This window comes from Rattus norvegicus, chromosome 1 (genome assembly GCF_021556685.1).
Source record: "Rattus norvegicus strain SHRSP/BbbUtx chromosome 1, alternate assembly SHRSP_T2T, whole genome shotgun sequence".
In the NCBI taxonomy this organism is placed as follows: domain Eukaryota; kingdom Metazoa; phylum Chordata; class Mammalia; order Rodentia; family Muridae; genus Rattus; species Rattus norvegicus.
This window is the reverse complement of record NC_141534.1, coordinates 173,387,428-173,405,185: the sequence shown is the minus strand read 5'-3', so window position 1 is coordinate 173,405,185 and position 17,758 is coordinate 173,387,428. Positions and strand designations below refer to the sequence as shown.

The following is a 17,758-nucleotide window of genomic DNA, read 5'->3' as shown; positions in this document are numbered from 1 at the left end:
AACAGAAAATTCCCCAAGCCTAAAAACCAAAAAAATTTCTCATTAGTGGAAGTTCAAAGAATATCAGTTATAATCGACCAAACCAAATCCATCCCAAGAAAAGTATATTCTCAGAAAGTTAAGGATAAGGACAATATTTTCCAAACAGAAAGAGAAAAAATACACAAGTGTCACAGCTTGCCTGACCTAGAATTTTCAGCAGAGATGTCACAAATGGGGAGAGATGAAAGATAAATTCAGAGTTGAAAGAAAATCTTCTAATCAAAATTAATATAACAAATGAAACTATTTTTTATAAATTAAAGATATACAAAGATATTACCAGATAAAGAAATCTAGCACAATTTATACTACTAGATGAGTTCTTCAGCCTGAAAGAGTCTTTAATAGGTAAAAACAACCCAGCAGAGATCAGAAAACTCAGTGGCATTATTATTATTATTATTATTATTATTATTATTATTATTATTATTATTACTAAACATGGACCATACTCCATTTATATCTTTAATATGAAAGTTGAAAACAAAACAAATATATGTCCCATGACATCTCAAGATAAAGATAGAAAGATGTAAGAGACTGATCAAAAAGTCAAAATGTAGAAAGCAATGAAATACAAATGTTGAGGGTTTTCTGATAGTTTTTTCTCTTCTTTTCTTTTTTTCCACCCTTTACCTCTATGATCATACTAAGTCACTACCATTTCAAAATTGTTTGTTGTAGTGAAAATTTTTTGATAAGCCTCATTGTAGCAACAAAGTATCCAAGCATAATGAATCATAAATAGCAAGGAAGGAATACAGCCCATTACTAGCTAAACTGATTAATGATAAAGGAAAACTATGAGAAACTAAACAGAAAGGGGAAGTAGGAAATAATGTAAATACAGCATTTGCATTGCCAGATTTATTGGAGTATGTCCCTTTTCTATATAAATTCTCAAGTCCTAAGTTTTTACTGATTGAGATAGGCTGGGCTTCCTATCCCCTGCTTCTGATCTAAGTTTTTAAGATCAAATGCCTCTATCTTATATATCTATGTATAGTTAAATCCTCCCTACTATGGAGATTAATACCTTTGTTTCTATCATCTGGCTCTCTGCCTCTCATCTTAAGCTCCTTGTATCAGCTTTGAACCATGGGATGAAATCCCAACATGGCCTGGGGAAAATCTGTATATTCCCATCTATCCTTAAAAACAGCTAAGTCAGACTTATAAATCTCTCATTTTCCCAGTGGCTTGATGCAGGCAGCTTTATTGCCTACTTCTAATGCCTTCCTCCCAGGACTCAGGCTATCAGCCTGTTTGTGAACAGGAATTCCCAGCATTTCTGAGATGAGGCTTTCCCTGGCAGAGGCTGTGCTCCTTCCTTTTAGTTTTGCTAGCTAGAGCCACTGACGGTGACTCAGTTCTTCCCCCTGAGAAATCAGTTCTCTACACCCCAACCCCCAATCTCTATCCTTGTGTGTGTATCCCATAATAGTGGGTTCTTACTATTATATAACATCTGTTGTAGTGAGGTTTTGGCTGCACTATTTGGTGCTCCCAGCAAGTTGCATGCCCACATCCATCCAGGAGCTGTCTCAGAGCCACAAATAGAAAACACACACACTCATACAGACACACAGACACACACAGAGAAAGAGAGAGAGAGAGAGAGAGAGAGAGAGAGAGAGAGAGAGAGAGAGAGAGAGAGAGAGAGAAAGAGAGCAGTTAATTTTAAAATGCCTTGACTAATTCAAATTCTGGTCACTCTTAAAACTTCCCCTGCTACCCAAGGCCCAATTGGGGAAGGTGCCAGTGACCACTTACCCATAAACTCACATGGCTGGTTTGCTTTATTTTCTGTCACTACTGTGATCCCTTCTTCCTACAGTTCTCTCCATTCTCTCTGTGTTCTACCTGCACAACTCTTGTGTGTTCCATCCCATGTACAGTCATTAGGCCCTGGTATCTTTATTGATACATCAAAATCCAAATGGGGACAAGGCTCTTTCACATCTGGACATGCAGATTCAAAACATTAGCACAAATCTCCAACATATTTATATATGAAATTCTCAAAAATTAAGTTAAAAATTCATACCAATTACACAATAGATATTAATGTGAAAGCATAGTAGTGTACATATCTAAGTCAGAGAAAAACATTAAAGAATAATTGGTATAGCAATTTGTTTGAAGAAGGAATAGTGAGAGACAAGCTATGAATCTTTCTTAAAGGGTGGAGTGTGCTGGCAGAATACGTCTCCCCAGTACCCTTTTAAAAGCTCCAATGACCTCCCTATTCCTCAGGCTGTAAATGAGGGGATTCAGAGCTGGGGTGATAATTGTATAAAATACAGAAATGATATTGTCTTGCTTAGGACTGTGGAAGGAACTGGGCAGCACATACATGAAAGTGGCACCCCCATAAAACATCCCAACCACTGTCAAGTGGGAGGAACAGGTGACAAAAGCTTTCTTCCTCCCCTCATTTGAAGGCATGTGCAGCACAGTGAACAGAATTAGTGAGTAGGAGGCAACAATGGCAGATAGGGGGAGCAATAGGAATGTCACTCCTGTCACATAAACCATGAGCTCATATTGAGATGTATCAGCACAAGCCAACTTCAACAATGGAGGAACCTCACAGAGCAGGTGTCTGATTACCTGGGACATGCAGAAAGGGAAGTGCATTGTGTAAACTGTGTGACCTAGGGCACTAAGGGATGCCAGGATCCATGATGTAGCCACTATAAGCCAGCAGGCCTTTGGACTCATGAAGATCATGTAGTCCAAAGGGCGACAAATGGCCACATACCTGTCATAGGCCATGAAGGCCAGGAGGAGGTCCTCTGCACCACCCAATGTCATTGCTGAAAACAATTGAAGGGCACATCCCTCAAAGGATATGTTGTTGTTTCTGAGCAGAAAATCCACAACAGTCTTGGGAGTTACAACTGATGTGAAAAGGAGGTCAATGAGAGACAGCTGCCTCAGTAGAAGGTACATGGGTACATGAAGTCGGGCATCAACTGTGATGACTAGTAATAGCAGTCCATTGCTGGTCAGTGCCAACATGTACAAGGATGCAACTATGGCACAGAGCAATTCAGGAGAGCCACTGCCATCCAGAATCCCCTCCAAGATGAATCCACTTCCCAAGGTGGAGTTGTAGGGTTTCATTCTGAGAGGTCTTTTCTGCTTCCTGGAAAACACATGCATTGTCAGTAGAAGCCTTTTTAAGGGAACTCAACCCCCTTTGGAATTACTCTAGGGCATTGATCAACAAGAATTTCATGCAGGATATTTTCTTTTCTTAGCTAAGTATAGTCTCTGATTTCTGAGTGTTTTTATTGAATTTCAGTGCATTCCCAATTAAATGGGTAGCAGCATATTGAGAACTCAAAAACATTGAGATTCTTTTTCTTAAAATATTAAATAATTTGTTCATAGACAAGTAACTTTTTAGGTAGATATACTCATGTCTGTCTTCATATTAACAAACATTCTGCACATTGATTTAAACTCTTCTTCTTACTGAAGTTTGCTTGTGAGTACAAGTCAGATTTTAAAGATTAATTTGTAAATATTTTTATTTTCTTACTTTGACTAGAGTTATGCCTATTCTTGATGATCTAATTGATAGATTTCTTGCCAGAGAAATCTTTGGTCCTTGAACCACATGATATCTCTTGTATTTTTCTAATGCCCTCCCCTCCTTTACTGACTACTCTGTACAAGTGAAAAGCAATGAAGTGGTGATAGTGCTAGATTTTATCTGCAAATTGGTTAGAGTGGTACAGAAGCCATTTGCTTATGTGGAGGCAGTGGCTAGAATTGTTTTAGGAGTGTACAAAAAATCAGATGGAGTTCTCTGAGGCACAGTGGATACCTATATTTATAGCACACGATAAATATTGTGAGTTACAAAAATAAGACAAGTTGGGCGAGGTACAAAGTCAAACCATTCTGTAGGATTTAGGGAAAGACCATGACTGTAAGCAATAGCTTACAGTTTTTACAGATTTTACCAGAAAGAAGTACTACTGCCAAATACTGAATTCACATGATAGTTCCACTTGAAGAACTTGAAAAGAAAAGTAAATGAAGTGTGTGTGTGTGTGTGTGTGTGTGTGTGTGTGTGTGTGAGAGAGAGAGAGAGAGAGAGAGAGAGAGAGTCAGATTTTCCTAAGAACCAATCATGAACTCCACTGATTCTGAAGAACTTTGAAAGCATGAATACATATCACACAGAAATATGTATCATACAATCTTGATTATTGATAGTTGAATTAAACATAAAATAGAGGTTTCAGAAAGGACTCCCCAAGGAAGTATTGCATGAGGTATTGGCTATATATGAATAGGATCTTGCTAAGGTAAAAAGCCCAGTAGTGAAAAAGGAGATGGAAGATAGCACCATGAAGATCAGGGCATGGTGCACTGAGCAGTGCAGTGCATCCTCCTGAACTCTTCACATCCTAAACTGTGTACAGATGCCAGCCCTCTGAGTAATTACACTTCACAGTTCCTTAGTACCTAACCTTTCCATTGCTCTATGTCATATCATATGATAACTGATACCACAGAATCAAACAGATAGAAACAGGCCTTAACACAGAAACCCTGTGGGAAGCTCTTTGTTTATCTAAACCAAGAAGAAGAAGAAAAAGACATCTTTGTGCAGTGTTTCTGGCACATGTGATACTTGAAAAGATGACTTTGAGTAGACTTTATAGAAGATGTATGGATAGAAAATAAAGGGAGGAAGAATATTACATAGGACATTATTTCATATTACTGTTTAAGGTCTGAAAGGAGAAGAACAGTGTTGTATTAAGGTGATATAAATGAGGTTCACTTTCCTGTGAATCAAGATTCATGCTTTCCTCCTAACCTGATTGTTGTTTTCTTTTCTTTTTTTTTCATTTTATCCTCTAAAGAGAATGATCAGGACATGCATACAGGGCTAGTGAGAAATAATTCATTTCTGGAAAACAGCTTTGCAATATGATGACCTCACACCAAGAGCTGTCAGGAGAAGCCAAAATCATTAGGGGGCATTTCTGTGCTTAGTGGCATAGAACTTTAGGTTCTTCCTCCTAGGCTCATGCTTCTAGAAGTAAGACTCCGATTAAAAATATATTCACAAATACATTGGCCATATAACTAGATTCTTCTCTAACTGGAATCATAACTTAAGAGAAGTCATTTATTTTAATCTATACTCTGCCACATGGCTGGCTCTATCCCAGAATTCTTTCTTTTCCTGGACATCATACATCCCATTTCCTACCTAAGCCATAAACATTTTTAATTGACAGGTGACACATCAATACAATACACAAAATATTCTCTTCTCTTTAAATCATGTAAATAGCCAGAGAAAATTAAAGAAGTGGAGCTACCATTTTGAAAATATGTTTTCATAACTTGTCCTCTGTTTCATTGCTTAGTGTATTTAATTTTAAAAATTGTTTTCAATGGGCTTTTCTGAATTATTTTTTAATGTCAAGAAGACATGTAGGCAGAAGTAACAACACATTAGATAGCCATCTTGGTAGTAATATTCATCTGGGGGGTGTTGGTTATTGAGATGCCAGGAGCTTAAGAAAATCCACAGATATGAAAAGTAAGTACTGAGTTTTATCATCCACCCAGCATCATGAATTCTAGTATCACAGGTTTACCCAGAAGGCAAAAATAATTGCAAGTATCTCCAAATGTTCAAAGTAGTTCTTATAGATCATGTCTAGAGTAAAAACGGAAAGACTGGCATCTGAACACTGAGGAATGAGAGACTATTAGGGGCAGGGAGTTTATGATGTTGCATTATAAAGCTTACAACTTGCACATATTGCCAAAATCAGAGACAGAGCCCATACCTCCAACACAAGTGTTCAAAATGCTAAAGAAAAGAGTGGTTTCTTCTGCTGAGGTGCTCTGCAGATCTTGTACAGCTGACACTAAGATCATAGTCAAATGGCCCTGTAGTCATTGCTCTTCCAGTCCTTCCTGTGAAGGAGATGAGATCCAAGGCAGGGTCTTGGAAAAGAATAGGCTGAATCCCTCAGCATCTTTTCTTTCTGAGAACTGCAAGCAGACATTGATTCAGAAGGAGTCAATCATGCTTAGCTAGCTTTGAAGTACAAATCAACAGTAAGCAGAGATTCCATGTCACCCCAACTCAGAACAGCTAATCATCAAGACAGTAAACAGATCTGAATTACTTTAAATCATATCCTCAGATTCTCATATCTTCTCACCTGTAGGTGTCTATGGTATAAAAACAGCACTGTGGAAATTTTAGAAAGAGGAAGTGGTATGGACAGGACTGCTTAAAGAATACCAAGAATTGCCTAGTTTTATCATCCCTTGGGCAACACTGAACCCCAAGCTTTGTCCTGAGGGAGGTTTGACAGTGCCATCCTCCCAAACCACATGACCTTCCCTGTAAATGCTGCTCACAGAAACTAGATTTTAATGAATCCTCTAGGCATGTCATTTGTCATACCACTCCTGCACATGTCATCTGTTAAATTGGCTGTGGGTCTCAGTTTGTCTGCCCAACATTGTCTTCCTCAGCAGTTCCCAACTAGAGAGACAGTCCCCAGGACCTGATGCAAATTGCAAAGGTCCTCTGTATAGCACTTTTTCTTTTTTATTGGATATTTTTATTCACATTTCAGTTATTATTCCATTTTCCTGTTTCCCATCCATAAACTCCCTATTCCATCCTCCCTTCCCCGTCTTCTATGAGGGTGTTCCCCTACCCAACTTCCCACCCCTTCCTTCCTCTGCACCCTGATGGTCCCCTACATTGGGGGTTCCAGCCTTGGTAGGACCAAGCACTTCTCCTCCCATTGGTGTCCAAAAGGCCACCCTCTGCTACATATGCAGCTGGAGCCATGGGTCAGTCTATGTGTACTCTTTGGATGGTGGTTTAGTCCCTGGTAACTCTAGTTGGTTGTTATTGTTGTTCTTATGGAGTTGCAAAACCCTTCAGCTCCTTCAATCCTTTCTCTAACTCCTCCCATGGGGACCCTGTTCTCAATTCTATGGTGGGCTATGAGCATTTGCCTCTGTATTTGTCATGCTCTTGCACAGTCTCTCAGGAGAGAGTTAAGTCAGGCTCCTGTCAGCATGCACTTCTTGGCATCAGCAACATTGTCTGGGTTTAGTATTTGTATGTATCTCAAAGTGAGGCAGTCTCTGAATGGCCATTCCTTCAGTCTCTGCTCCAAACTTTGTCTCCACATCTCCTCCTATGAATATTTTTGCTCCCCCTTCTAAGAAGGACTAAAGCAGTCACATTTTGGTAGTCCTTCTTCTTGAGCTCCATGTGGTGGTCTGTAGACTGTATCTTGGGTAACCCCAGGTTTTGAGTTAATATACACTTAATAGTAACAGTGGTTTTTGTGATTGGGTTACTTCACTCAGGATATTTCCTAGTTCTGTCCATTTGTGTAAGAATTCCAGGAAGTCATTGTTTTTAATAGCTGAGTGGTACTCCATTAGAAAGGATGCCCTGTAGCTCCTGTGAGTGCTCTAATCTCCATTTTTTGTGCCTCTTGTGAGACTTAGTAAGATTCAAAAAAAATTCAAATACATTAGCTAATATCAGTTTGTCTTCTATTTATCTTTAAACAGGATTGACACTGAGTTATTGGACCTTACTACTCTGGCTCAATCCTGATTCTTCACTCTACCCACTCTTTCACGTGCTCAGGTGGTCATGTGCTTGTAATTTGTCACTATAGGGCTCAGATACTCAGAGTTCTAGAGTAATACACCAAAAGCACCTAAACAAATGAGAATAAGACAGATCAAGAAGACATCACACATTTTGGGCCCTACCCTCCAAGTTTAGCCAGGGGCCCAGGGAGGCCTCCCCTTCTCTAAGAAGAGGGATGTGGGATGGGAAGAGGGGAAGTGAAAGGGAGAGAGTGGGAGGAGAGGAAGGATAAGAAGCTGTGATTGGGTGTAAATAAATAAATTTTAAAAGTTTGGAAGTGATCATTAGGAACTGGCCAGAGAGGGTTTCTTCCTGAAACCACTGGAACTGCAGCTCAGAAGATTGAAAGAAGTGGGACTCACTCCACCCAAATGAAGAAAAGAAAGCTATTGTAAAAAGTGCATGGGAAAATGGACACTCTTTGAACAATGATCCTTTAAAATCAGTATTAAGAAAGAATTGTCTTTCATTTGTTTATTATTGAAAATAAATAATAGAAAACTTTTGACTAACATGTAACTAAAATTTCCTTTTTGTTAATTGTTAAGTTTAATACATGTATAATCTTATACTATTAACAGGACAAATATTTTCCCCATTGGTCATCTACTGAGCCTTTGAATTAGAGAAAACATCTGACAATACACTGTAAATGATCTATTCTTAATATAACTGTAAACAGTCAAGTAAATCGGCAGTTGTAATTTTTTACTTTTTGCTAGTCTCCAATAACTACACAGAGAAGTTGAAATTTATTTAAAACTGTACCTCAATAACTGAGTGGTTAAATGATGTACCTTTACTTTCTATGTTAATTTGTCTACTTACCAGTCCTATCACATGATAGTTGCATATTATCATTGATCTGGCTCTTTAGGCTTCTGACATGTTTCCATGACCTCTCTCTCTGAACCCCTTGCTCATGGCTCCAAATCCTCCATACTCTGATCAGAATCTCCCTCTCTCTCTCCCTCCTTCCTCAGGCTGGCAGATATCCCACCCTATTCTGCCTAACCACTGGGTGATCTGTATTTATTGACAAGGCAGAGAATAAATTGTGAGGAAGTCAGGTGCTAGTCATGAGACTTAGCTGCAGTCCGGGCACCATCTTGGGACTGCCGCCACACCCGCTCTTCACATTGTCGCTTCTGTCTATTAATGGTAAGAATTGTTTACACAAACTTAAGACAGGAGATTCTTGGTATAAGCATTACAATGACATGTCAGGATTGAAACAAGATATGAGGGCAGAGAAGCCAGTATTTAAATAACACAAGAGTAAACTTTACACAATGTATGTAAACATTATGCCTAAATTACCTTGTTATTTAAAGGACATAACACTGGGAGGGCTCACTTTGCTTTTACTGTGCTGGTAGAAACCAGATGTGGAGATTGATCTGAATACTTAGGTAGAATGGATTAAATTATAATGTTTGTGCTAATAAGGATAATTGTTATCTTTGTGTGAGAGAACACTACCTGACTCAAGTGATATGCTTTGCCTTGGATAAAACACAGAATCCAGTGAAAATATTGCATTCTAGCTTCAGTACAAGATAAGAACATGTAGGGATGAAATACTGACCAGAAGATATAGGAGCAGGCCCATCCAAAACTTCTCACTTCTCTTCATGTCTCACATTACAGAGGATAGATTCCCTCTCATAAAATGAAATCATGACATTTGTGCCTACAGTCTAAGTGTCTCAAATAACAGATTGAAAAACAGCAATTACTCTAAAGTCATTGTCTCCCAATGTGGCATATGGTGACACTATGGACAAGGGAGCATCTACCCAGGCCTACTACCCAAGAGGAACTGGATCAATTCTTTCTATTCTCTGGCCTTCAATTCTCCTCCTCATGGAAAAGCTAATCCCAGTGTAACAAAGCTATATCTTGGTTCTTTGTTTTCAATGTTGACTCTATGGGAGTTTCCAAGGGAATACCCACAAAACATTAAAGATAGAAACTAAATATTTTCAAAATTCTAGTTGGTTGTATTGTGGTGGTCAACAGTAACCAAGAATATAAAAGTAAGATTTTTAGATTAAATATACAGTCAGCACATACCACCAAATAATTTTGGAAAATAAGACAACACTTGACATGAATCTAGCAGTAAAGGGAGGATTTTGTATTCTGTTTGTAGATGATCTTGCACCTCTATTTCCCATGTGGTGATTGGTGCTTTTAAAACTATTGGTGGTGGTGGTGGTGACGGTTTTGTTTTTGTTTTGCCTAAGTGACATAATGTATTGTTATCTAGGATGAAAGACCCTGTGGTACTCTGAATGAGAATGGCTCTGATACAATCACATTTTCGAATATTTGATTACTAGTTATTAGAACACTTTCAGGGTTTTTAATATTTTATTATTTTCTCAAAAAAAAAACAGCTCCTGGTTTCGCTGATTCTTTTTTAAATTTTTTATTAGATATATTGTTTTACTTACATTTCAAAGGTTATTCCCCTTCCCGGTTTCCTTACAATAAGTCCCCATTCCCTCCCCTCCCCCTCCCCCTCCCCCATAAAGGTATTCCCTCTATACATCCCACATATTGCCCCACATATTCCTTTGCACTGGGGGTCCGACTTTAGCAGGACCAAGGGCTTCCACTTCCCCTGATGTCCCAACAAGACTATTCTCTGCTACATATGCAGTTGGAGCCCTGGGTCAGTCCATGTATAGTCTTTCGGTAGTGGTTTTGTCCCTGGAAGCTTTGGATGGTTGGCATTGTTGTTTTTATGGTGTTGCATGCTCCTTCAACTTTTTCAATACTTCCTCTAATTCACCCCAATGGGGTCCTGTTCTCAGTTCAGTAGTTTGCTGCTAGCATTGACCTCTGTATTGGAATGCTCTGGATGTGTCTCTCAGGAAATATCTGTATCTGGTACATTTCAGTGTGCATTTTCTAGCTACATTAATCTTATCGAGTTTTGGTGGCTGTATATATATGGGCCACATGAGAATCAAGCTCTGAATGGCCATTCCTTGAGTCACTGCTCTTAACTTTGCTTCCATTCCCTCTCCTATGGATATGTTTCCCCCTTTTAAGGAGGAACAGGAGCATTTGCATTTTGGTTATCCTTCTTCTTGAGCTTCCTGTAGTCTGTGGATTGCATCTTGGGTAATGTGAGATTATTTGGCTAATATCCACTTATCAGTGAGTGCATACCAAGTGTGTTTTACTGTGATTGAGTAACCTCACTCAGGATGATATTTTCTAGTTCATTCCATTTACCTATGAATTTCATGAAGATATTGTTTTTGATAGCTGAGTAGTACTCCATTGTGTAGATGAACTGATCCAGTCAAACAGCTCCCTGCACTCAAATCCCATGGGGGAGAGAGCTGGAAGCACAGAAGTGTGGATACTCCTGAGAAGCCAGAGGAGAATACCCTCTGCCTACAGTCCAGAGTGAAGAGACAACACTTAGAGCCAACTGTGCCCATGGGTGCAAGGACAAACACGAGCAATCAGGAGCAGGACCCTTTGATTCCTGCCCATGCCTAGAGCTGGAAGACAGTCTCCAGGAGAACTGCCACAACTGAGAGCAGAGGTAAGATCCAATTTTCTGCTACCGAGTGACCTGCCTGATAGATTCAGGATACACAGAGGCAGAAGTCTTCTGGGTCAGGGCACTTCCTGTTTCTGGCATTGCCTGGAAGTGAACTGATACCATCTCACAGTTCGTTGCACCCAAATCCCATGGGAAAGAGAGTGGACCACCCAGGACTGCAGACATGCCTAGGGTGAAGGACAGACTGCCACCTCTGCACACCTTGGACCACATCCCTGGTCCAAGGGGAAACTGCACAGTGCCTCTGGACACAGGGATATAGGATCAGACAGCCACTGGTGTCCGAGGTTCTGGTCTGCACCCAGGACCAAATTGATCCAGCCAAACAGCACCCTGCACACAAATCCTGTGGGGGGAGAGAGCTGGAACCTCAAAAGTGTGGATACTCCTGAGAAGTCAGAGGAGAATACCCTCTGCCCACAGTCCAGACCCAAGAGGGAATCATATAGTGCCAACTGTGCCAGCAGGGTGCAAGGAACTACACAACCAATCAGGAGCAGGACCTTTGATTCCTGCCAGTGCCTAGAGATGGATGATAGTCTTCAGGAGTGACTAGACACTAGAAATCAGAGCACCTGTTCTCAGGAAAGGCTGAAAGAAAACAGGAAAACAGTTCTATAGGAGTGCTGATATAGAGGCCAATAGCAGGGTAAAGTCACTCTCAGAAACAGCAAGATAAGCACACACCAGAGACAACTTAATGCCTAGAGGCAAGTGCAGGGCCCTAAGCAACTGAACCAAGACTACTTGGCATCATTAGAGCCCAGTTCTCCCACCAAAGAAAGTATTGGATATTCAAACACACCAGAAAAGCAAGATTTAGATTGAAAATCACATTTTTAGTAATAATGGAGGACTTTAAGAAAGATATAAAGAACTCCCTTAAAGAAATGCAGGAAAACACAAATAAACAACTAGAAGCCCTTAGAGGGTAAACACAAAAATCCCTGAAAGAATTACAGGAAAACAAAACCAAACAGGTGAAAGAATTGAAAATGGAAATAGAAACAATAAAGAAAGCACAAAGGGAGACAACGCTGGTTACAGAAAACCAAAGGAAGACACAAGGAGCCATAGATACTAGCATCACCAACAGAATACAAGAGATAGAAGAGAGAATCTCAGGGGCAGAAGATACCATAGAAAACATCGACAAAATTGTCAAACATAATGGAAAATGAAAAAAGCTCCTACCCCAAAACATAGAGGATCTCCAGGACACAAGGAGAAGATCAAATCTAAGGATAACAGGTATATAAGAAATTGAAGACTCCTAACTTAAAGGGCCAGTAAATATATTCAACAAAATTATAGAAGAAAACATCCCTAATGTAAAGAAAGAGATGCCCATAACCATAAAAGAAGCCTACAGTACTCCAAATAGATTGGACCAAAAGAGAAATTCCTCCCATCACATAATAGTTAAAACACCAAATGCACAAAACAAAAAAAAAAGATTATTAAAAGCGATTAGAGGAAAAAGGTCAAGTGACATAGGAAGGCAGACCTATAAGAATTACATGAGTCTTCACACCAGAGACTATGAGAGCCAGAAAATACTGGAACACCACTGTCAGCCCAAGTTACTGTATCCAGCAAAACTTTCAAATAACGTAGATGGAGAAACCAAGATATTCCATGACCAAACCAAATTTATACAATATCTTTCGACAAACCCAGCCCTACAAAATATAACAGATGAAAAACTCCAACATAAGTGGAGAAACTACAGTGTACAGAAAGCAAGAATATAATTTCCTTGTAATGTGCAATCTTCCATGCTCATGGATTGGTATGATTAATGTAGTAAAGGTGGGCATTTTGCCAAAAGCAATCTACAGATTCAAGACAGTCCCCATCAAAATTCCTACTCAATTCTTTATAGAGATGGAAAGAACAATTTTGAATAACAAAAAACCCAGGATGGCAAAACCTATATTCAACAATAAAAGAACTTCTGGGGGAATCATCGTCCCTGACTTCAATCAGTATTACAGAGCAATAGACATAAGAACTGTATGGTATTGGTACAGGTACAGGCAGATAGATCAGTGGAACAGAATTAAAGACCCAGAAATGAACCCACACACATATGGTAACTTGACCTCTGACAAAGTAGCTAAAACCATCCAATGGAAGAAAGAATGCATTTTCAACAAATGGTGCTGGTTTAACTGGTGGTCAGCATGTAGAAGAATGCAGATCGATCCATGCTTATCACCATGTACAAAACTTAAGTCCAAGTGGATCAAGTATCTCCACATCAAACCAGATACACTCAAACTAATAGAAGAAAAAGTGGGAAAGAGTCTCAAACACATGGGCACTGGGGAAATTTTCCTGAACAGAACACTAATGGCTTAAGCTCTAAGATCAAGAATCGACAAATGGAACCTCATAAAACTGCAAAGCTTTTGTAAAGCAAGACACTGTCATTATGGCGAAAGGGCAACCAACAGATTAGAAAAAGGTCTTTACTAATCCTACATCTGATAGAGGGCTAATATCCAAAATATGCAAAGAACACAAGAAGTTAGACTCCAGAGAGCCTAATCACCCTATTAAAATGGGGTACAGAGCTAAACAAAACATTCTCAGCTGAGGATTCTCGAATGGCCAAAAAGCACCTAAAGATATATTCAACATCCTTAGTCATCAGGGAAATGCAAATCAAAACAACCCTGAGATTTCACCTCACACCATTCAGAATGGCTAAGATCAAAATTCAGGTAACAGCAGATGATGGCAAAGATGTGGAGAAAGAGAAACACTCCTCCATTGTTGGTGGGATTGCAAAATGGTACAACCACTCTGGAAATCAGTCTGGAGTTTCCTCAGAAAATTGGACATCCCACTACCTGAGTACACAGCTATACCTCTAGGCATATGCCCAAAAGATGCTCCAACATACAACAGACACATGCTCCACTATGTTCATAGCAGCGTTATTTATAGTAGCCAGAAGCTGGATGGATCCAGCTGCCCTTCAACAGAGGAATGGATTCAAATAATTTTTTTTTACTTTTATTAATCATTTTATTCATTTACCATTCAAATGATATCCCCTTTCACAGTTATGCCTCCACCAACCTCCTATGCCGTTCCCTCTCTCCCTCCATTTTACCTCTATGAAGTTGTTCCTCTACCCACTCTCAACTCACCCCTCATGCATCCCCCTACACTAAAGCATCAAGCCTCCTTCTCCTCCCTTTGTCATCAGATAAGGCCATCCTCTCCCACATGTATCTGGAGTCCTGATTCCTTCTAAATATACTATTTGGTTGGTGGTTTAGTCCCTGGGAGCTCTTCATTGTCTAGTTAGTTGATATTGTTCTATTTATGGGGTTGCAATCCCCTTTATCTTCTTCAGTCTTTACCCTAGCTCTTTCTTCAATTGAGGTCTCTGTGCTCAATCCAATGGTTGACTGTAATCATCTGCATCTGTATTGGTCAGGTGCTGGTAGAACCTCTCAGGGAACAGCAGTAGCAGGCTACTATCACCAAGTACTTCTTGGCATCAGCAATAGTGACTCGGTTTGGTGTTTGTAGATGGGCTGTACATCTAGGTGAGGTAGTTTCTGGATGGCCTTTCCTTTAGTCTCTGTTCCAATTTTGTCTCTGTCTTTCTTTTGGACAGGAGCATTTCTGGGTTGAAAATTTTGAGATGGGTGGTGGCCCCATTTGTCAAATGGGAGCCATGCCTATTTATAGGAGGTGGTTACTACTCATTTTATCTTCCCTTTTTTGGGTATTTTAGCTAAAGTCATCACCATTGGCTCTTGGGAATCTCTCACTTCTCAAGAGTTTGGTACTTTCTAGTAGCTACCACCATCCCCCTCTGCTACATGTTTCTATTCAATTTCCTGATCCTCCATATTTTTCTCCTGTTCTTTCCAATATCTGTTCCTGTCCTCCTCCCCGCCTCCTTCCACTGCCTTCACTCTGCCTCCTGTGATTATTTTGTTCCCTATTTTATGTATGATTGAAGCATCCACACTTTGGTCTTTGTTACTGTTAAGCTACATATGTTTTGTGGATTACTTCTTGGGTATTCTGAGCTTTTGGGCTAAAATCTATTTATCAGTGAGTACACACCTTGTGTGTTCTTTTGTTTCTGAGATACCTTATTCAGGATGTTGTTTTCTAGTTCCATCCATTTCCCTGAGAATTTCATAAATTAATTGTTTTTAATGGCTGAGTAATAATCCATTGTGTAAATGTACACAATTTTTGTATCCATTCTTCTGTTGCGGGACATCTGGGTGGTTTCCAGCTTGTGACTATTAAAAATAAGGGTGCTATAAACATAGTGGAGCATATGGACTTGTTATATGTTGGAGCATCTTTTGGGTATATGCCAAGTAGTGGTATAGCTGGGTGTTCAGGTAGAACTATTTCCATTTTTCTTAGGAACAACAAGATTGATTTCCAAAGTGGTTGTACCAGCTTGTAGTCTTACCAGCAATGGAAGAGTGTTCTTCTTTCTCTAGATCCTTGCCAGCATCTGCGTTCACCTGAGTTTTTGATCTTAGCCATTCTGATTGGTATGAAGTAGAATCTCAGTGTTGTTTTAATGTGCATTTCCCCGTCGACTAAATATTAAACAATTCTTTAAATGCTTCTCATCCATTTGAGATTCCTAAGATGAGCAGTCTTTGTTTAGCTCTATACCCAATTATTTGGTTTTCTGAGGTTAGGAAGATTTAAAACATGTGGCATTGTTGGAAAGGCTTTGTCCATCATATTGCCCCCCCCAGTCTCTGCCCATCTGTCCATCCATCTGTCTGTCTGTCTGTCTGTCTGTTTCTCTTTTCATGGTTGTATCTCTAGATGTAAGCTCTCAGCTACAAGTCCTGCTTGTTGCAATGCTTTCTATCTAAGGTAGTTTGAATGAAAACCCTACAGGTTCATTGTGGCATTATTTGAAAGTATACAGACATATGGCCTTGTTGGGGTATGTGTGGCATTATTGGTAGAGGTGTGTCACTGGAAATGGGCTTAGAAGTTCCAGGAGCTCAGGCCAGGGTCAATGCTCATTCTTGCTCCCTGCTGCCTGCTGATCCAAATGTAGAATTCTCCATCACGGTATCTCCATTTTTGTCACCATGCTTGCTTTCACGAAGGTAACAGGTTAAATCTTGGAACTGTTAGACAACGCTAATGAAATGTTTTTCTTTATAAGTGTTGCTGTGAACATGGTGTTTCTTGACAAATAGAAACCCTAAGAGAGTACTATAATGATCTTGGACTCTAGTCCTCTGAAATCATAAGCCTCAAATTATATGTTTTCCTTTAGAAGTTGCCTTGATTATTTTTTCATGCACTAGAAGTGAAATTAAGATAGGCAAACATCTCAAGCGGCAGGTCCCCTACGGTCCAGACAGCTCCCGGATCTGAAGGGACCTGGTCAACAGCTCCCTGCACACAAATCCCATGGGAGGGAGAGCTAAACCTTCAGAAGGGCAGACACACCTGGGAAGCCAGAAGAGGCTACACTCTGCCCACATTTCTGACTCCAGAGGAAAACACCTAACACCATCTGGGAACCCTGTGCACAGGGGCCTGGGGAAAAGGCGGGGCTGACCATTCTGGTTGTCGCCTTCACAGAGAGCTCAAACACAGTCCCCCAGGAGCAACTTCAGCCCCAAGAGCAGAGGTAAAACCATTTTTTCTGCTCCAAGTGATCTGCTGGTGGACTCAGGATACATGCCAATGGGAACAGCTGAAAACCAGTAAACAGGAAAGACTACACGTCTGAAAGCAGAACACCCTGTTCCCATAAATGGCTAAAAGAAAACAGGAAAACAGGTCTACAGCACTCCCAACACACAGGACTATAGAACAGTCTAGCCACTCTTAGAAATAGCAGAACAAGGTAACACCAGAGACAACCTGATGGTGAGAGGCAAGTGCAGGAACCCAAGCAAGAGAAACCAAGACTACATGGCATAATCGGAGCCCAATTCTCCCACCAAAGCAAACACTGAATATCCAAACACACCAGAAAAGCAAGATCTTGATTTTAAATCCCTTTTGTTTATGATGATGGAGGACTTCAAGAAAGACATAAAGAACTCCCTTAGAGAAACGCAGAAAAACATAAATAAACAAGTAGAAGCCTACAGAGAGGAATCAAAAAAATCCCTGAAAGAATAACAGGAAAACACAATCAAACAGGTGAAGGAATTAAAAATGGAAATAGAAGCAATAAAGAAAGCACAAGGAAAGACAACCCTGGATGTAGAATAAGAAAGAAAGAGACAAGGAGCCATAGATACAAGCATCACCAACAGAATACAAAAGATAGAAGAGAGAATGTCAGGAGCAGAAGATTCCATAGAAATCATCAGCACAACTATCAAAGATAATGTAAAAGGGAAAAAGCTACTGGTCCAAAACATACAAGACATCCAGGACTCAATGAAAATATCAAACCTAAGGATAAT

General features: G+C 39.9%; 1 protein-coding gene across 2 annotated transcripts; it reads right to left on the bottom strand.

Annotated features, from left to right (window-relative positions):
- Positions 1-673: 673 nt before the first annotated feature.
- On the bottom strand, positions 674-6,081 carry Or2ag2b (olfactory receptor family 2 subfamily AG member 2B). 2 transcript variants are annotated; one of them, XM_087659176.1, is made up of 2 exons: positions 5,874-6,081; positions 674-3,193 (listed from the first exon to the last, which is right to left on the bottom strand). In XM_087659176.1, exon 2 carries the CDS (start codon positions 3,169-3,171, stop codon positions 2,221-2,223), a length of 951 nt encoding a protein of 316 aa, XP_087515302.1. In that variant the 5' UTR covers positions 3,172-3,193; positions 5,874-6,081; the 3' UTR covers positions 674-2,220. The 2 variants fall into 2 exon arrangements, with proteins under 2 accessions (XP_087515302.1, NP_001000195.1); NM_001000195.1 differs by lacking the exon at positions 5,874-6,081 and having other exon boundaries at positions 2,221-3,171.
- Positions 6,082-17,758: the final 11,677 nt, after the last annotated feature.

Excerpts from the sequence above, each read along its gene's own strand:
- Or2ag2b (XM_087659176.1), bottom strand. The coding sequence starts at position 3,171 with ATGAAACCCTACAACTCCACCTTGGGAAGTGGATTCATCTTGGAGGGG.